Source organism: Epinephelus lanceolatus, chromosome 9 (assembly GCF_041903045.1).
Source record: "Epinephelus lanceolatus isolate andai-2023 chromosome 9, ASM4190304v1, whole genome shotgun sequence".
Lineage (NCBI taxonomy): Eukaryota > Metazoa > Chordata > Actinopteri > Perciformes > Serranidae > Epinephelus > Epinephelus lanceolatus.
In genome coordinates this window covers 5,931,701-5,953,490 of record NC_135742.1, presented here as the reverse complement: position 1 = coordinate 5,953,490, position 21,790 = coordinate 5,931,701, and the positions used below count along the sequence as shown (strand labels likewise).

The following is a 21,790-nucleotide window of genomic DNA, read 5'->3' as shown; positions in this document are numbered from 1 at the left end:
TCAAATTTGTGGAAAAAAAACCAACAACACATACTTTATTTTCAAGTAGAGTAAATTTCCAACAAAGAGCTTTTATTTTGAAGTGCTGTTTCCTGCTGTAGAGTGAGTGACTAATGGACAGCTACTTGACAGAGACAGCAAACTAGCTCAACAACATGCCCAAACGCAAAGCTGACACTGAGGGCCGAATTCACAAAGAATGAACTGCGGCCGCTGATAGCACCTTGAATTGTACTTCACTTGCACCCGCAGTTTGCTCCATCTTAACATCCTATTCACAAAGGATATTGCGCTAATGATATACCAGCGCAAACACGCCCACAAAGTTTGGCAGCTGAGTGCAGTTTGCCCCTGATTGCAATTAGCCACATGGCAAAGTATAAATGCTGGCTTTGTGCCAAGAACATCATGGCAGAACAATGGCAGACTTTGTTTGGCAAAGTACTGAATACTGTATACCCTCATGTAGTCATGTCTGCTGGTGAGTCAGTCTAACAGTGTCAGATGGGTTGAGGCTGTGGATTTGACCAAGTTTGACCACTTTATCACTATTCCCTCTCACGTGTAGCTGTTTTTTCGTTGTCTTTTGAATTTAATATGAATTATGGAACCGTTTTTGTTCACGTTTGTTTCCCCCGTTTCATAAAATAAATTATTGAAAGTTGCTTTTGAAGTGCGTGACAGAAGTGCGTTTTGAGAACGACTGCAGACTGTCACCTGTTCAACGCATCAGTATCTTCGGATGCCATTAAAGTAATAATGATTATAATAATAATGTCAAAATATTATTTACAGACTGATTTAACAGACGGTCACTGCTGCCACGATCACTGGAAAGTCTGGGCGAGAGGCTTCCACAGAGGAGCGCCCAGTTTGCACCAGCTTTCTAAAGACATTATTTACTTCACTCAAACTGCGTGTGGCTATTAGCACTGGTGTTAGTGAATTAGACGTTGTTTATCAATGAGGCGCCAAATATATGCATATTACCTCATTTAAATACGTGCAAATAACACCGGAGCACCGAGACGCAATCTGCCTGGCAGCGCAGTTAGTGGAGCATTTCACCCTTTGCACGTGCTTTGTGAATTAGACGGTATCTGTTTGCTCCATTTTTACCAGTTTAGCGGTAGCAAAAGCCACGCAATCCTTTTGTGAATTCAGCCCTGAATATATTAAACTGTGGGACCTTGAACTAATGACCCAGGAGAAATCTGGACCCTATGGCTGGACCAGTTGGGAACCACTGAGCTATCAAGCACCTAAGACTTGATTCAGTATTATCTAGATTGATTTTGACTTGGGAGATGACTTGTCTTGATGAACTTCAACTTGGGAACTGACTCAGATTTGTCTCCAATGATTAGAGACTTGACTTGGACCAACTCAAACACTAAAATAAATTCTTTGGCTCCAAATTTACTGTATGACAATATGAAATGATAGTATTATAGAGGAACACATGAACTGCATGAGAAGATGATGTCCATATCGTCCACTACTAGTTTGCTCTACTATATCTTGATAGAAGAGGCAATGAGTTTCTGAATATCACACCCTCTGATATCTGTCTCCCATCTCCTGCCAGCTTTCTCAGTAATCTTCCTCTCCAGTAAAGCACATGCACTGGATGCCTCTGTACTGTCCCAACCGTGTGGGGAAATACACTGATGCATAAAATTATAAGGTATGATAGGACCAGAGGTCTGGCATTTTTTTTGGAGTTGCCAGCAGAGCTGAGTAAAGCAGGTTCAGAATAGACTGCTGCAATGCCCCAATTATGAAATACAAATTGAGGTTTTTCCCTTAAAACTGAGAGGAAAATTATATTGTTTGAGACTTGCTCTCAGACACATGCATACTTCTTCTCTTTGTAAATTAGATCTGACAGCGTTTCAGTGACTATTTATACCGAAATGCCATACAACAATTAACATTTTTTTGGTTGACCACTTTTATGCCATGGTGAACCGCTTACTTTTGCAAGAGAAATGGGACAGATGTGAGATATTTTAACACTGAACATGAAAAAGACTGACGAAAGTGTGAAAAAAAAAAAGTTTTGAAGCAATGCCGAGAATTTCGTTCATACGTTACTTGGATGTGTTTATTGGACCCACCTCCCTTAGTGTCCCATATGAACTGTCACCAGGGCAACTAGCTGCACGGTCGGTGCACATTTGGTCACAAAGAAAGCTCCAGCAGCTGGATGGCACCACACCCAGACACATGGACCAGTAAAAGTGTGAGAACCTGGATTTGGTGGAAACAATGACGATGCTCTCAGCACCGGTTCCTGGTTCCCTATGCATTTAGCATGGCTGTTTGACACGTGCACTGTGTCCTTTCACTTTCCATAGTTACCGTGCTTAGCTCTATTGTTATCTCCAGGCGGTCATTTTCCAGGGTAATGTCAACAGTCTCATTATAGGGCTCAGAGGAGCTGGACTCTCTGCGTTGGATGATATATATCATAAAAGAGCAAATATCTAGCATGTGTATTCACTCAGCTGCTTTTCCTGTAGAGGCTGAAGAATACAAGTCCAGTAACTGTTTCTGACATTCATGTTTCAAGAGGAAATCACAAAAGGCCTCTTCAGTGTTGAGAGGAAGAGTGAAACCAGTTGAATTTATTGTTGAGCCTTCTGGGGGTGTCACGGTCTGATTCAACAACCAATCACAGGCGAGCCATGTCCAGTTGACAACCCTATTAGCAAACCCATATTTAACCACCCACCTACACACAGCTTTATTTTACTTTTTGGTGTCATCTGGGAATATTTTAATGTTAATTTTAAATAGTAAAATACAAGCAAAGTGCACCAGTGTTTATGGGTCATGAAAATTGGTTTCTTCTGTGCTTTTGAGCTCATGTTTTTTTATGTTTATGCTGGTGTGCCTTTTGTTGTTTAAGAAAAGTAATGAGATTATAAAATGGGGGTAAAGGGTGAGGGATCAAGTAGAAAATAATATAATAATGTACTCAGTATCATATTAGAATTAATAAATAATTCAAAAATCAGACGGTAAAAGCAACATCTGAACATTTGCAGTGGAAACATTTACAAACATTTACTTTTTTCCTTACAAGACTTGGTGCATAATCAAGAGCTTTAATTTGCCCCTGCAGGATGTTACGATGCCACAATTACACCGATTAATGCAAATTCAACCAGCTCCTGTGAGTTCTGCGCAGCCTTGCAATTTAGTCGAAAAGCGCAACTTTTCCACTAATTTAACCAATCATAGCAGTCCCCTGCAAAACGTCACCAAACTCACTTCTTTGTTTGTGGATATGAAGATGCAGACATACACGATACACAATTGTCTCACATGCACTGCAATTTTTTTGAGAAAAGCTGTTAATGTGTCTTCCCCCTATTTTTTTTTTTAACTTCTGATTCCCAGAAGAATTTTCTAAGCTGTCAAAAGTCACAATAAGATAAAGATCAAACTATCAATTGATCATTGGAAAATTAATCTGCTACACTTCGTATAATCCATTGTTCATTTGTCCTATTTAATCCAACTACAGTTCCATTTTCTTAAATGTAAGGAATTGCTGCTCCTTTATTTAAAATCACTGTAAACTGAATACCTTTGGATTATCAACTGTTGGTCAGACAAGAGGAGACATCTGAGGTTGTCACTTTGGCCTTGTTTTTTTTTTTTTTTTTTTTGATGAAAATGAGTACAAACCAGAAATTACTCTGGGACGCCGTGTCAATTTCTGCCTCTTACATGCATTGTCTTCTTTCAAAATACACTTCGTTTTCACAGGATTTTTACCATTTACATACAGACATCTCTTTCAAAATAAAAGCACTACATCAGTACAAAAATGCGAATTGATGTTTTTTTTTTTTTTCTCCAACAAATAACACACATTAAGGCTGGTTTAAGGCAACAAAAACACATTGTAAGATTTAGGCAACAAAAGCAAGTGGTTAGGTTTAGAAAAAAAACAACAAGGTTTGAATTTATAATCTTATGGGAAGTAGGGCTGCAACGATTAGTCGACTAATCGATAACTAATCGACTATTAAATAATCGGTGACTATTTTAGTAGTCGACTAATCGGTTTGAGTCTTTTTTCATAGAAAAGTACTATAAAAGTACCCCAAAATACTCTTATTGCAGCTTCTTACGTTCAGATATTGGCAGCTTTACACACTCTCCCGTGACGGTGAACTAAAACCCTTTGGCGTGAGTACGAAACAAGACATCAGATGACATCATTTTGGGGTTTGGGAGAGACAGACCGACATTTTTCAACATTTTAACACATTTTTCGATAAAATGATTAGTCAACTAATCGAAGAAATAATCGACAGATTAGTCGACAATGAAATGAATCGTTAGAAGCCAACACCACTCTCCTGGGTGAAGGTCAGTGTTTGTTCGACGAATCCACCACCTCTCCCATCCACCCTATTCAGACTTTTGCTGTGCCGTTAAACTATAACGGTGATTGGCCACGTATTACACCACCGTTAAATGACAGCTTTTCTCGTCAGTGTCTGACGCTGGAAGTCACTGCCCAAGCGCTGTTTTTCGAACACTTCTTAACAATCCTACAATTGACACAAGCTGCTTATTTTGAGTGCATTACACGCTCATATGATATTTTAAGATGTTTCAGTTTGCCATCAGGTCTTCCATCACCTCTACACACACACACACACACACACACACAGGCCAGAGCCATTACATAATGCGGTGACACAACTGGGTGTTATCCCATATTCCATTTGACTGGAGCTCACGAGGCTAATAGCACCTTGACTGCGGGAGGTCAGGGGTCAACCTTTGTTTGTAAAAAGGGCCTAAAATAATACAGGCGACCGGCCCAGTACTTTCACTCATATTCAAAGAATGTTCACTAATGACAACTTATCAGTCTGGTATGATAACACCTTAATGGAAAAGATTAATGCTCACTGATAAGAGTTTGTGTAATTTCACATTCCTATTTAAAATGTGTGACATCCAGTCATCATTTCACACGTTTACTCTTAATCACACAGCCAGCATGGACAGAACAGTGCATCACACTTGGCAGGAGGACTCTGATGATCATAGTGCTGGTGGAACACCGAGTTAATCTATCAAATGCAGTCCAAACAGTATCAGCGCTGAGAACAAGCAGCTCGACTGGATTTAACCCCGAGGATCCAGCCAATGAAGTATGTGTGTGCCATGTGTGAGGATCAACACACATGACACGGAATGTACCAGAAAATATTTATCAAGCTGGCAGACTTTACTACGGTAGAATATCCCCTCCGCCCCCCCATTAAAGCTTGGACACAATGCTTCAGGCAGAGCCGGCGAATCACCTTCGGAGCTGGAACAGTTTCTCTTTTGTATTAAAAGTTAATAAAATAGGACAGCAGTGCAAATATTTTCACAGCGGAAAATGAAGCCAGACACACAGGTGCATTGCAGAGGCTGAGCGTGGAGGCAATATGGTTTTGGCTTCAGAGGAGGCATGCGCTGTATTTCAACCGAGGAGATCCTTCAAGTTCAATCTTTCAGTCTGTCGCCAAATGCACGCAGGGTAGAGCGGGTGTGCAGGAAGGCTTCATATGATCCAGCATCTCAAAAAAAGAATGATTCAGTGAATAATAAATGTACGGTGCTGCTTAATTCAGATGAAAATCAATGTATCTGTATTATGTAGTTGAGAGAATGCAAAAAAATATACGTACTGAACTTGTTTTTTCAGACTTCTACCCAAAACCCACTTTACAAACTTGAAGAGGAAAAGAATTAATTAGGACGACCATATATGTCTGACGCTGCCCAGCCTCTTAAAAGCCCACTACACACGGACCGAGGAGGGAGACAGATACAGAGAGGAAGGAGGGGAGCAGCCAGAGTGCATAAACAGATGGTCACTTTGCTGGGGAACATTAAATAGACATCAGAGATGCTGTAGGCACATCTGGAGTGGCAGGAAGCTGGGTGTACGGAGCTGCAGATCTGTGGGATAATTAGATGAGGGTCAGTGTGTGTATATTATGTGTGTGTGTGTGTGTGTGTGCACGTTGGAAGCTTACAGTAAAAAATAATGGAGACATAATGAAGATTTAGCCTTTAAATTGAGATTGTATATGTTAAACAGCTTTATTTAACCCCGTATGTGCAGGATCAGTGTCAAATGTTGGTTGAATGTACTTACAGGCTTTACGCACAGTTTGCCCTGAAGTTACAGGAAGTTAAACAGACCTGATTCACATGTCTCCGAAAGTCTGTGTCTTACAGAGGCAGTTATAGTCTAATAAAGCTACGTATCTTTGTAGTTTTTGCATTTTTTAAATACATTTGCATCTCATAATATCAGCAATTACAAATAGTTTGCCAAGTAAAGTGATGTTTTATTAATATTTAACCAACACTGCTTCTATTATTTTGTAGTTTTGTGTTAATAACTGCGTCTTAGATGTAAACCGCTGCGCTTGATTTACTTTGCCCAGGTTTCCCAGGAGGTCAGAGGCTTACAACATATGCCTTTACAAATGATGTTTATATGTCCCACCCACCCAGTGTGCCTGCTAAAATAAATCAAGCCCGGCGTTCGACTGATTTTTGCTCCTCGCTGCTCCTATAGAGTCGACGTAAAGATCCTGGAGGTGACTGAGAACACACTGAAAAATATGTATTTCAAAACTGAAAGAGTGAGTGCTGCAGCAGATTAAAATCTCTGAGTCTTTTTTTTTTTAGTTTGAGTACACAGCAGATGAGAAAACACAGAGGGTCCATTAATGACAAAAGTGAAAATTAAAGCGAGCTGTGGTTCCTATTTTTGCAGCTGACTTGAAACAAACTGCATTTTGATGGTTTTGTTTCCATAATTACACCAAATCTAAGTTGGGACTGAAGGTTGAGGGAGGAAATAACGGAGGGAAGATGTTTAAGAAGTTGAAAAATCTTCTGCACATAAGGGACTGTTCATTATTTATGAGTGGGGAGGGGGTGGTGCAAAAAGAGGGAGGCATGTCAAAAAGTTTTAATCGCTGGGGAGGGGCTTCTGTTTTTTACTTTGGGTTAGGGGAGGGGCATGCAAATCTAAATGGTTGAATACTGAATTCATTTTACAGCAGAATTTTTAGGAAAACTTCCACGTTTTCTTTCGAAATTTGCCAAAATTACAGCATTTATCACAGCCAGAAATCATAAAAACAGAAATTATCGTTACATTTTCAAATTTCCGACAGTCCTTGGACACAACATGTGCAACAGACGCTTCCATCAGCATGAAAACATGACCAAATCTGAGCTTAAAATGGTGATGTTTCATCAAAATAACTTTATTCTATGTCTCAATTTAAAGTTTGCCTAAATTAAATTGTTTGCAGGGGCTGACCAGCAGAGAAACTGGGTTCTCACACATTTCATGGACAAAATTTCCAAACTTTTCCATGACTTTTTTTGCTCCATTGCCCGGCATTTTTCAAATATATTAGATTTAAACATAATTTCAGCTGGCCGGTATAGAGGAAGAACGAGACAAATTCATGAAGAAAATGATGAAAAGTATGTGATGGCAAATTAAACGCTGTTACACATCAAGGCATATCAAGGCTACATTACATCGACAGCTAAAGAGAATGTATTTGCCATTATGTGTAAGATTATCCACAGAAGATTATTGCAACAGTTTCATTGTACACAACAAAATTCCATGACTTTTCCAATACTTTCAATGATTTTAACTAATTCCATGACTTCTCCAGGCTCGGAAAATGTGACTGTGAAGTTCCATGACTTTCCCAGGTTTTCCATGACCATGGGAACCCTGGTGAAAAACACAAGCTTATTTTTAACTCCACTCCAAAAGAGATTCTCAGTAATTTACAGCTTGAGAAAATCTGATATACATCGAAAGGCTCTCCCAGGAAATTGAAAAAGATGTGCGGGCCGTTCTTTGCCTATGTGAAGAAAATGACCTTTCCAGTTATCCCTGAAGAATATTCCACTTAATCTTCCATATCTTTACTCTTACCCTGACTTAAAGGGCACATTTTTTATTTACTGTAATAAGTGGAATATGACTGAGCTGAATGTATTTGGGTTTTTTTTGTTATTGTTTGTTGGTTTTCTTTCATACTGCACTACTGTTACATCACACTATCTTACAGTGCAATATAGTGTAAAAAATCAATAAACAAAGTTAATAAAAATTAAAAAGAAAAAATTTAACTTTCAAACATATAAGGGTAAGTCATAAAAATCTAAAAAATATATGTAGCTATGGGAACGGTCAAAATAAAATAAAGTAAAATAAACAAAAAAAATATAATTAAATTATACAAAACAAAATAAAACAAAAAACAAAACAAAATAAAATAAAGTAAAATTAAACAAAACACAAAATTAAATTAAATAAAACAAAACAAAATAAAACAAAATAAATAAACAATAAATAAAAAATAAAATTAAAAAAGAAAGTCACACCCCAGCCTCCCCCCTCCTCTGATAAATAAAGAACAGTCCCTAATCCTATGTTGTAATGAAAGGTGGAACTTAAAGAAATGAATGAAGAGCTTAACACCAAAGAAAAAAGACATTTAAGATTTGTCTTTACACATTAAGCTGCTGGAGCAAAGACATGCTTTACTTTTCACATAATTGATATTGTCCTCTAATCAATTCATTTCTGTTCTTCTGGTCATTTAATTTCACATACTTTGCTGCCGCTCTCTCTCTTTTTTTTTCCTCCTGGAGACACTGCAGACTGCGTACGTGAACCTATCCACCCTTCCTTGCTGGAGGTGGGAGTTGGAGGCCAGAGCTGGCATTGGTGTCGCTGCTCTGTGTTCTTTGTGGCTGTGGAGGAGGAGGAGGGACAGGATTCAGAGTCCTGCGGTGGGAGGTTTAGTGCACTGAGTGGGCAGCAGCTCCAGCATCTGCTCCCTCTTAGCGGCAACCACACTGGGTGTTATTGTTCCCGACAGAGATGAAAAAAAAGAGAGGAGGTGGGGGGTGGGGGGGTGACATAGGAAGGAAGCCGGAGAAGGAGAGAGGTAGCAAAGCACGGGACGCGAGGTTAGAGAAGTGTAAAATAAAGACAGAGAGATGTGTAAATCTGATGGAGTTCTAGCGAGTGAAAAAAGAGACGGAGGGAGGGAGTGTGAAGTCAGATGTAAGATGGAGGGAGGGCAGGGAGACCCGTGTAGGGGGGAAGCCTCATAAAAGCATCATTAGGGAGTAGGCTGTACCTCCAGGCATGCTCGCCCAATGACTCACACCTACAGCCTGTTAGGGCTTCCACTCAGCGGAGAGGAGGCCGAGTTCAAGGCCACGAGCGGGGTTGTGTGTCAGAACACATGGTGAGAAATGGATAAATAAAACAACAAAGCTTCGCATGTCTGACACTTTGGTTTCGAAGAAAGGGAAAACCACTTCCAAAAATAAAACACAGACTGTCATACTTGTCGTCCTTTAACTGCTGCGGCAAAGACAGTTTTCTACAAACCAGATACATCATACTTTTAATATCAATATGATATATGATATTCTCTAACCATTTGATATTATTAGTAAAATATAGATATATGTTTTATTATTTAAGGATATCATATGTAAATGTTCTGCATTAAAACTCAGCTCATGTTATTTATTGTATATTAAATATCATATAAATACAGTTGTGTACTCACATGAACCCAAATGCTTCCAACAATATTCAAACCCACAGAAATCTAATTTTAATCAAGTGTCATTTGGTGGCCATCGCCTGTCAGTGGCCTCATATCCCCTCTGAGCATGTGTCAGGGTTGTGGTTGTCTGCCAGAACCTGTCATAACTTATCCAGCTTTGAGCCACATTTTTATGATATGCTTTTAGATCTTAATCAATTTTAACTATATGTTGTAACCAGATGAAGGATTTTAATTTAAGCTTCTGGATCTTAAATTATCAGATAAACAAGCTGAGCAAACGTTAGCAGCAGCTCATCTCCAGCCCCTGCTGCGCCGACCAACATTGGAGAAACCCTGATTTTTGATGTGAAACTGCTTTATTTGGTGTTTTCAACAGTTTTAATAACCTGATCCATTTGTTGTGGAGAGGTAGAGACCTCTGTGAGTAATTCGGCTCCTGCTAAAAACCTCCTGACCACCTAGATCTTAAGAGAAAATAGGTGAGCGCACATTAGCAGGAGCTAATGTGCCATAGATGGATAATTCAATGCTTGTTGCCGCAGTATTAATTGATTTTAGTGCTGTCGTTGATCTGGTGGATCATGATCTGTTAATTAAGAAGCTTGATCACTATGGTTTTAAAGCATCCGCTCTCATGTGGTGAGTGGTTACTTGTTAAACAAAACACAAAAAGTATTTTTTAATGGCACTTTTTCGGACAGTAGACAACTTGAATGTGGACTTCCACAAGGTAGTTGCCTTGGGCCACTCCTCTTCTCGATATTCACCAATGATCTCCCACTTGTTTTAAATAAGTGTGATTTGACTATGTATGCAGATGATTGCACCATGTACTATGCTTCACCTTCTTGTGATGAACTGAATCATACCCTATCATCAGAACTTAATGTCGTCTTTAATTGGATAGAAACGAACAAACTCAAACTTAACATATCAAAGACAGTCTCTATAACATTTGGATCTAATTATAATATGGCAAAGAATCCAATTCTGAATTTACAAATAGATGGTCAACCCATTCAATGTGTAAGAAAGGCAAAGCTACTGGGTCTCTGGTTTGATAACACTTTGTCTTGGTCTGAACATATAAATAAGATTGTTCTGAAGATGGGTAGAGCAGTTGCAATTGTCAGGAAATGTGCACCTCTTATTCCTTCATCACTGCTCTGTCAAACAGTTCGTTCTCTGGTTTTGTGTCACCTGGATTATTGCTCAGTTATCTGGTCATCCACGTCTAAACAGTTGATAAGAAAATTACAAGTAGCACAAAACAAGGCTGCCAGACTTATTCTCAACTGTCCCCCTTTGACGAGCACAATTGATATGCATTACAATTTGGGTTGGCTCTATGTCAAGAAAAGAATTTTAATGAATTTATTGGTTAATTTTTATAGTGTTGTGAAAAAACGATCTCCACAATTTCTTGCTCAAAAGATAATCTACACCAATGAAATTCATTCACGCTCCACAAGAGCTGGCAGCAATGAGCATATAATTCTGCCACGTCCTAAATCCACTTTCTTGAAGAAATCAGTTTTGTATGCAATCTAATTATTTGAGTTAATTCATTTGTTGTAAGTCTGTCATTTATTTTCTCTGCAATTGTCTTTTCTCTTTTTTAATATACTCCATTTTATTATTTTTCAATTATGTATTCTTGTTTGTATACTTTTTGTATTATGTTATGAGTTTTATGACTATGGACCCCAGGAAGACTAGCTGTTTGTCCAGGCGTAAGCTAATGGGGATCCATAAACAAATAAACAAATAAAGCTGGGATAGCTGGCCTTCTGCAGCGAGCTGAACAGGGCAGGAGAAACACTCACTTGCTACATGAAACTCCTTTATTCAGTGTTTATACTATTTAATCGACTGATCTGTTTGTTTTGGAGAGGAAGAGAACTTTGCGGCGAGTTCAGCACCCAGTCAAAACCGCTGAACAATGAACACCAAGGGAATCTCTAACAATAGAAAGTTACATTTTGTACATGTACATAAAGTGTCGAGTTCCTCTGTCACATCTTAAATTCTGTTTAACAACCTCATGGCAGTAATACACAGGGCACATATGCAACATGTCAGGTAGGTGGAGATGAGCTGGATCTTTTTACCTGCTACACCAACCCAGTCTCGCTCTGAAGTCGTCGAAATCCAGCACTGGGGCACAGACTGCTGGCGTCAGACACTGACTAAAGCTGTCCTTTGATGTCGGCATGGGATGCAGCTAGTCGCTGTGTAAGATTACAACGGCAGCTGGTGGCCGCTGGGGGAAATGCGGCAGGACACGAACAAAAATTAAGGTGGCTAAAGTCGGAGTAGGGGTGGTGGATGGGTCCAACAAACACAGACTTTCAGAGTGTGTTTGTGTCCCTTAAGATTATAAAGCCAAACCCTGTTGTTTTTTTCCTAAACCCAACATGTGCGTTTGTGTATTTTGAAAGAAGACAATGCACGTAACAGGCAGAACTTGACATGCCGTCCCAGACTGTCGACAACCAACGTGAACAGGGTACCTTTTACTCTGTATCTGGACGTGGAAAGTCCATGACCAAACGTTGATATGTGACAAGGTCGAGGGGAGAATGTGTCAGCTACACAGACTGTCTTTGTAGCATGTGGTTGCTGCAGGCTTCACTTTGTGGGTACTGAGTTTTGCCATGTGATAATGCAGTTGGTTATGGAGGGTTTATGGAGGGGAGTGTAGGCTTTATTAACTGGTACTGAATTAATAAACTGGATCGTTTTAACAAGATGATGAATTGTTTTGATTGATTTATTTTAAGGCAAAATGTAAAAACACAAGGTTGTTCTGCTTCTTCACATTTCCTCTGGTACAAGGTATTAATTTTTAGCATCTTTAAACAGATTGTACCCGTTTTTTACACAGTTCTATGTAGTCTTTACCTGTTGGAGGGCTAGGAGTCACACACAGAGAATAAAACTAGACCAGCAGCATAAAAATGATGCTCAACAGTGTGGTGCCCATGTGGGCAACCACAGCTTCTATGGTCAGTCAGTACGTTTACATGGACAGGTTAATTCCACTTTCATTCGGAATGAAAGGCCATTCCTATTAAAAGTGGTCATGTAAACGGTCATTCTGATTGAAAATTAAATCCGATTAAAGGGGGTGGTTTATTCCATTTGTCATTCCGAATGAAAGAATTTTGTGTGCGTGTAAACCCTCATTCCTCTTTATGTTAATGTCTTTCTGTGCATGCTCGTTTCCTTGCCCTTCTGGCGCGATGACGTACAGTATATAGCGCACATAGCAACGGGCACGCTATATACGTCAATGCACCAGAAGTATATAGCGCGCATAGTAATGGGTTGAGATAGAGCAGTCGGACTCATTGCACTCACCGGTTTCCATGCGCCAAAGCACGGTCTTCTATCTCTCTTCTTCGACCTTCTACCTCTCTTCTCCTCCTCAACAGATGAAGCATTAGCAGAACAAGGTTGTTGTCGTACTGCTGCTTCAAGAATATAAGCAAAACACGCCCGAAAAAGGCACTAAGAACGGCGTCATCAAGCATCTTGTTATCCGGAGCGAGGACTACAATGTTTTCTTCTGGTAAATGTAAACACGTAACATCCGCCCCGCCCCCTATCCAATCAGAAACCTTGCCTGCCCCAAACCTTGCGCAGACCCCAATGAAGGCGATTAAACTGATCTCCCGTGTAAACCCTCATTCGAAAATGTCCCATGTAAACTACCTGGAAAAACTTTAATTCCGATTGATTTAATTCAGATTTATTTCATTCTGAATGAGAAGACATAATGTAACCGTAGCCAGTGTAGCAGCTTCAGTTGACTATAATGGACGCACTTTGCTGCGGGTATGCGGCGGCAGATGTGCCGCTCAGCAACTGTGTCCCATATATTTCATTTTGGCTATTGTTCCAACAACACTGAGCCATTCAGTCTGTACATATATCACCAGTTTAACCATGTTACCTAAACCACTAATTTGGACGTGAAAACAAAGCTGACAGAAATGATTGTCAAAACTCTTCATTTGTAAATCCATATGATTGCCAGAGCTTCCTGTGAGCTACTGTACCTCGTGGTCCAGCTGTGACCTATACCTGCACTTACTGTAGTTTCACTGGTGAGCAGTTTTACAACAGCATGAAAAATGATAATGGTCATTTCAGGTATGCTCTGTATCATTTTAGATTCCAAATACTTAGATGTTATGATCAAGCTGGGGATTTGTTTACAGCCTCTGTGATTGTAATGTTTGCCTCTGCTGTAAAATGTAACTCCTGGCCCTGATTTAAGTTTGAGAGGAAAGTCTGACCCAACAGGAGTGATGGTCAAAACTAAGAGTATTAGATCCACGTAGATTAAAATCACAGTTTAGCTTTAGAATGCGTCCACATTAGCACATCAGAGACCATGATCTGCCCAGTGTCAGTGAGGTCACACAGGGTGCATGTCATCTGGCTGAACTCTGAAAATAACCATGTATTACACACTCTCATTACCCCCTTGTCTCCTCGCGTTTGTCCTCATGGGATTCTTCGCACGTACCTGAAATGTTGATAATATGTTACTATGCACGAGCATGAGGAATGTGGGGATGGTTTTGGCTCCGGTAATTTGCTGACAGCTCTCTAAGTACACAGCTCTCCTGATAGGCAACGAATTACAAAGATGTTACCTGCCCAGCTGAGGGACACAGAGGAGGTTTTAGCTCACACCTGTAAGGTCAGCAGTTCACTTGTGGCTTGGCCTGGAATTGTGCGACTGGCACTGATGCATGTAGTTGTTCAGCGTACAGCACATGATGTACAGTATCTTGGCTAAATATGTCAGGTGTACAGCACCTGAAATCTTGGTTTTCAAATTTAAAGCAGCTGTGTGTTGGATTTTTCATGGGATAACAGCATGTTTTAAAATGATTCCAGTAGCACAAGGCTCGTTTTAGACAATGCAACATTCAAGAACTGGCTTTAAGATTCTTTAATCAACATTTTTACATTGTCAGTGGACTTGTAATAAGGTATAAATTGCTTCATCAGAACTGCTAAATACAAGGATCTTTCAGGTAAACCAACCGGCCACTGTCATTCTAAAGGCCTCTGCACACCAAGTCCGTAATTTTGGACCAAAGCTGTTGCAGGTTTAAAGAAAAATACGACCTTGCATTATGTCAATCTTTTACACAACTCTGAAACTCTCATTCCTCATCCGTCTGTGTGTGTTTGTCCCTACTTAAGACATACAGCCCTTCTGCTCTTCAGGATCAACTGACCCTTCGCTAAGTCCCGCTCCCAGATGCAGACTGGCCAATCATAACGTAGCATCAGGCCGGATCAGACCAGGGTCCGACAACAACACAGTTGTGCTCCATCTTTTCAGATTTCCTTGATTTTCAGGCTGGTTTTGTGGATTTGGAGCTAAATGTTGTGCCTGGGGCACGTCGTGTATTAATGATACTCGTTACCTGGAGAGGTTGGAAAAAGATAAACATTTCTTCCCTGTTCCAAAACCAAAATCAAACCCTGAAAAGTGTAGGGTTAGCTAGCTAGCTACTGAAGATATAGCCTACTGAATGTATACACATGCTGCTTTTGCTTTTTAATGATTATAACAGTGAAACAAAGAGCGACCCTGCTGTACAGGAACCAGTGAAGGGAAGCAGGGAAACTTTGCACATATTGAACCAGCTGTGTGTCATCACATTGTGCACATGAACGAGATCCCTGCTCATCCGGCGGCGGAGGTCCCGGTTCATCAGCACACACTGTGATGCCACACAGCTGGTTCAATATCAGCAAAGTTTCCCTTTATATTCATTGTCTTGTGTGGCGATCAGCAGTGATGTGGTGGTTCACTTTTACACTGTGATCTGTAGCCTATAGTTCAGCTTTAGCTTCTAACTATCTTTGTCTTTTTAACCTGTTGTTGCTGCTGAGTCAGTTTGACATCCTGGATATATCCTTCAAACACAGACTGTAGACCGCTCTGTCTGCTTCTCTCTGGAATCACTGTTTCCAAAAATATGATAATATTTCTTCAGGCAGTGCAGTTAGTTACAGTGTGGGCTCCATGATTACTCCGATAGCTTGTCGGACTATCACAAAGGGGCGGGGCTTAGTGAAAAGGAAATTGGTGGTCTCCTTTTCAACGTGTGATTCCAGTATTGCTAGCAGTGTATCAAATTGGGCCACTGACACGACAAACCTGGAAACGATTGGGATAATTCTGCAGCTCCTGTATCAGCTGGTGAAAATCCCCTTGCTCTTGACACCTTCTCAGGATTGGATGGACCCGATACATTTTTTTGTGAGAGGACTACAAAATTATCCTCACGGCTTGACGACTTGATTTTGTCTCTTGATGTGAATTTTTACAACAAATAGAACAATAAAACATACCAGATTCGGTGTGCAAACTTTCTGTGCTCAACAATTCTTTATCGGAAATCAGATAAAAAAACAAAAGCATACAGACTCTGAATGGAAACACATGGAGGCACTTGACTAATGCCGCAATCAACAACAACAACAACAACTGAACTTATAATGACTTAGAAATATCTAATGTAAAATCACAAGTAAGGCACATAATAGTGTGTTCATAAAATACCCCACTTTAGAAGCTGATGAAGTAAATACATCTTTAGGGTCTCTACTCAGTAAATCTATCACTTAGCTGATCTATTTATCCATCAGTGTATTTAATCTTGAGGATTCCCCATGGCCATAAAATCCATTACATTTATCTGTAATGACAAATTTGCTGCACATTAAAAGACGATCATAGTCTCATGGATTAAGCCCGCTTTAATCTTGACTATAATTTATGTCTGTCTTGTCCAGACATGTTCAGCACTTTGGCAGCTCTACTCAGCTTCACTTAAGAAGTGTATATTTATTCCACATCTACGCTGAGGCAACAAGGGCTGGTGCTGTACATACTCACTATACCGGCCCTTTGCACAGCTCCTTCCAAGCCTATATTGGTCTCTCACGTCAACCTGAGTCTTTAATCCTGGTTAATAAGATTTCCTTACCCTTCAAATCTTGTCAAATCACACTGGAGTCAAGGCCTCCCCAACCAACGTGGACATGTTACAATGGAAGGAGACTTACCATAAATCCGAGCGTCCTGGCATGAGTCTCTTCTTTCCGCTGAAATATGGTTCAAAATCTTGGGTCTTGAGTCTGTGGGCGTAGTCTATATAGCCAGATACTTCCTGTCCAAGAGTATTATGATCCCTTATGAAAATGACCGACTGTAAAAAGAGAAAAAAAAAGAAGGAAACCCTCTGTGTAAATAATCATGGCCATCAAGCCTCTCCTGTGTAAAAGCCAGGAAGGCCAGTGTCACTTGTTAAAAGTGGACAGATAGAGAGGATCCGTTACAAATCCTCCCACTTTGAAATACAAAGGTTCATGTTATACGATTCAAATCAGAAAAGACTCAAACTAATGTCGTCCTGTGATGGCCCGAGCTAACTGAGGTGGGCTGTCTACAGAATATCCTGCTCAGATAAGTGCGTGGGACTCGAACTGAATCCTTCGACTTACAGTAACTAGAGTCTCAGTTCCGTTCCAACACTCCTACAGCCCGGGGCAAGAATGTAGCTTGAAATGACATGAAGTGTGGAGTACGTGGTTAAAAGTTATTACTGTAAGGTGTGAATACTTAACAACATTTTGGCTAAGTATAAGGGGGGAAAGACAAGTTAAGGCAAACAGGGGGCCTAAAAAGATGATTCAAGATTTGATATCTGTAAAGTAATTGACTTGTCTTTACTAGTGAATGAACATCAATTCCCACAAGGCTACTACCTAATTAATCATCACTAGTTTGATGGACCAATCAGTCCGCCTGATTCAGAAGTGGCTCGTTTTTCTTCTTTAATAGTAAAACCACACCACAATGTCTGGTGCCTTTTTGTTTGTCTTCGGATCAGTGTTCATTTTGATCATGACAACTAGGACGAAAAATGTTTGTCAAAGACCTTTTTCCATAACTAAAGCCCTATTCGGACGGGATTAGTTTTACATAGGTACGTGGGGTAAAGTAATAATTACCAGAGATTTTAGTCCCGTCCGAATGTGCCAAGTCGGTTATCATTACCGCACGATGTCAGTAAAGATTACCGCGACTTTTACCTTCTGTAAAAGGGTCCCGGACAATTACCTCAGGTAATACTAATCCCGTGCGAATAGACCAGCAGTAAATATGTGTGTAGATATTTCGTCATATCCTGTTTACAAGTGGTTTTTCGCGGATTTTCAAGCATGGAGGCTCTTGAAGAAGCACTCAGTTTTGCACTTCACTGTCGGACAAGTCCGTGTGAAACCTCAGGTACTGTGGGCCTACGACGAACACGATCCAAGTGTGTTCGAGTGTGGTACGCACAGGAAGCAACGTCATACGCACATGACGACAGGAGGGGACGGCGGTGCGTGAATGGATTTACCCCTCCCACTAGTTTTACTGATATTTCTTATCCCGTGCGAATTGGCCATTAATATTACTGACGTCCTGTGGTAAAGTGACATTACCCCACGTGTCCATGTAAAACTAGTCCCGTCCGAATAGTGCTCAAGACAAGACGTTAATGAACTAAAAATAGATATTTGATTATAAAAACTATGACAAGATGTATACTTTGTTTGCGTTGGCGAAATGAGACAGGACTAGAACAAAAGTGGTGTGCTATTGGATTTTGAAAATACATGATATTTTCCCTCAATTGTGCATCTAAGCTTTTGAAATATAAGCAATGCCACTGGTTGAATTGGCTGATAGATGTGTACAGACTCTCAGAATTCCAGCTATAGAGATGATATATGAATCCACACTCTCCAAGCTAACAACTTGATTAACAAAAATGGCAAGTTTTGATGATTTGGATAATGCGATAAGGCATGCCTGCTTTGTTGTTCTGGTGAATTGTTGCCTCAGTGGATTCTAGACACCGACAGTAGCGTCCATGTTGCCCTTGCCTAACAGCGATGCTCTCATGACTCGTATGGTGTACACAGCTTTCCATTTTGTTACTGCAAGATCTCGAGCTCCATTTGAGGCAGCAAATAATATGATAGCTTCAACACAAAAGGGTTTGGTTGGAAAAAAAGTACAGATCAATGGATACACTTCATCTATAATTCAGCAGATGGGAAAAGACACTGTAGTGACGAGAGATGGAGAGACATCCTGCTGCTACAAATTGGGTCCCACCCTGCTTTTTATGCTACGGTATGTTAGCTAACTGTAACGTTAAAAGATGTCCTAATGTCCCAGTGTTAACTTAGCATATACATTAAGCAAAACAACCTGTCACCTTGATTCCAATATCTGATATCCGTATTAGCCTGATTCAATTTGTCTGAGTTAAAAAACTGGACTAAAATGTTTTCAGTTCTCAGCAACTTAACTAGACTCAAACGATGAACGATAAAAATGACAAAAATGTGACTGAAGTCAATAAGAATTCTTGTTTCAAGACTAAGATGAAATATAAAATAGCTGTCAAAATGCACACTGCTTCAGACCACACCTTAAATAGACTTATATCCAAACCCTTCATGCCTAGATTGACTTTTTTAAAGACATCTGTTTTATAAGGAACCAGCAGTCAGCCTGGTAGCCTCGAGGACAGTTAGATCCAATCCAAAATGTTGCTAATATTTAACAGACCCAAACAAAGAGACCACCATCAATGACAGAAGCATGATGCTCAATTAATTACAATAGACAGTTCACAGTAAAAAAAAGTAATTTTTCTGGTGAAATGAAAGGGACTCTGCTTGGGTTTTAGTAATCACTAGTAGTAAGTAGTTAGTAATCAATATCCTGTTTGAATAAAATCAGAATTATGGAATTTATTGTCAAAAATTTAACAAAAAAGCTGTTTCAGAAAGTTGCTACTGAGGAGCCTCGGTTGCTTAGTGTTTAAGACCTAAAAGAAAAGGAACTACTGGATATGAGGGCGACAGGTTGTCTTTCTATAATCCAAACACTGATATCTGATTAGAACTCTATGAGTAAGACGAAAAAAGGTTTGGATTCTCCAACACAAACAAAAGACATAAATCTAAAGACAGTTCTCCGCCTGCTCATCAGAGACCAGGTCTTTGAAGTGAGCCCAAACCAGACACAACCTGGAAAAAAAAAGGATGACAAATGGTTTTGTCACCGTATTCAGACAAAGCAAATGAAAGGCAAGTTGTCCAAATCCCCTCAGGTGACAGCAGAACATGAAATGATCTTTTCATGTCGATTTGATGGTTTAGATAACACATGATGACAATGGGTGGGAAGAACTCCAAACAGAGGACATGCTCAGGTGTGAAGAGGTTGTTTTGTCTGCCGTCACAAAGATAAAAAGAAGCTGTTCTTTCTTTGCTGCTTTGTCTTGAGTAAAGGACTCTTTTTGTCTCCGACTTGTCTTGTTTACTCGGAGCATGAATGAGTCCCACTTGAGGGCCTACAGTAACACAGTAAGAGGATCCAAGCGGAATGCCTCAGCTAGTGATATCACATTTGTATGACTGTCAGGACACGGGCCATCTGTGGATCCCTTTACTAAAAAGGCGTGAGATAACTAGCGCTCCAGAGCTCAGAAGAAAAGAGGGCTCCTTTCTCTCTGTCTCTCAAACGTTTAAAACAGATGCTATCAGGTTCACAGCTGGCTGGAGGCCTGGGCCAGATACCCTATCTACTGGCTTCTGTCCTCCTGCAGCCAGCCTTGAAAAGACATCAGCAGGTAGACCTGGCAAGGGAGGCAAGAAACATTTGGGTAGTGGCGATAAAAATATCAGTTAAAGTGAAAAATGAGTTCTTTGCTTTAACTTATCATTATGGAGAAAATGTTAACGGCACAATCTAATGGCTTTAGAATAACACCATCACCACCAATTTTGTCTGCCACCAGGTACGATCTCCCAGGAAAATGAAGGCTCGATTTACGGCACAAAGCAATCATCGGACAACCAAAAAAGGAAGAAGATAGCGCTACTGTTTTCCAAGGTATTGATGGGTAGCTATCCCCAGTTACCAAACAGTATCAATGTAAGTTTTTTTTAAGTTATTGCCCCCAGTACTGAAAAAGGGGCATGGTGGAACAACCAAAGTAACAGTGGAAACTGATCCTGACATAAGAAAAAGAGCTCCATCGTTCAAAGGAAAATGGAAAGTGATTCAGCTGTTTTTGTGACAGCAGCGCCAACAATAATCCCAAACGCTAACAATGGAATAAAGTTGACAAATTGTCTGTTTCCACGTTAAATTCATCTATGGAACATACTCAAATCAATACGGTCAGCTTGCTGAATGAGCCAGTACAAGGACAACGTCACACTTTGATTTTATAACTGCATCCTCTCCAACTGTGAGCCAATTATATAAAGATAAAACAATGATTTTAATGTCTTCAAACAGAAAAGGCTTCTGATTGGCTGATTATCCCTGCCCACATTTGCTTAAAAAAGTAAGATTATAATTGCAGCAATATGTAGCTGATAAGAACTGTAAAAATACAAGTGAGACCAGTTAAACATTTAAAATCCGCTCACATTTTGTGAGTCCATTACAACTCACAAGGTTCACTGACCGAACAACTGTCTTATACTAAACACATTTCCCAAACAAATATTACATGCTAACATTATTAGCACAAGCCTATGGCATTTTACATTGTATAAATTAGCCTAGCAGCTAGCGGACTTTTCCTCTACTCATGAAACCAGGGACAACAGCAACATTTAACAAAGGTAACGTTACATAATTCAGCTCCATTACAGATCGCAAGGTTCACTGACAAAACAACTGTCTTATACTAAACACGTTTTCCAAACAAATACAACATGCTAACGTTATTAGCACAAGCCTATGGCATTTTACACTGTATAAAGTAGCCTAGCGACGAGCGGAGATCTCCTCTGTTCATATGAAGCCAGGATAAATCACACACAAGACTAAAATGCAATTGTAGTGGAGGCTTTATTGTTTTCACATTTTATTGTTTCTTATCTGTGAAATTAAAGTAAACACAAGCTTTGTTTCCACTGAGGGAAATGGTTTCAGCTGACAGAAACAGACAGGAGGTCTGCACACCACGACACATAGTTACATTTCTGGGGAGGTGCACGTC

At 40.0% G+C, this 21,790-nt stretch overlaps 1 protein-coding gene across 1 annotated transcript in view; it reads right to left on the bottom strand.

The window, feature by feature from the left end:
- Positions 1-21,790, bottom strand: part of cfap299 (cilia and flagella associated protein 299) — a 130,729-nt gene that overhangs the window by 18,720 nt on the left and 90,219 nt on the right. Inside the window, exon 4 of the mRNA XM_033620613.2 lies at positions 16,773-16,915. Within this exon, the coding sequence (XP_033476504.1) occupies positions 16,773-16,915 (143 nt within the window). The remainder of the gene's footprint in view (positions 1-16,772; positions 16,916-21,790) is intronic.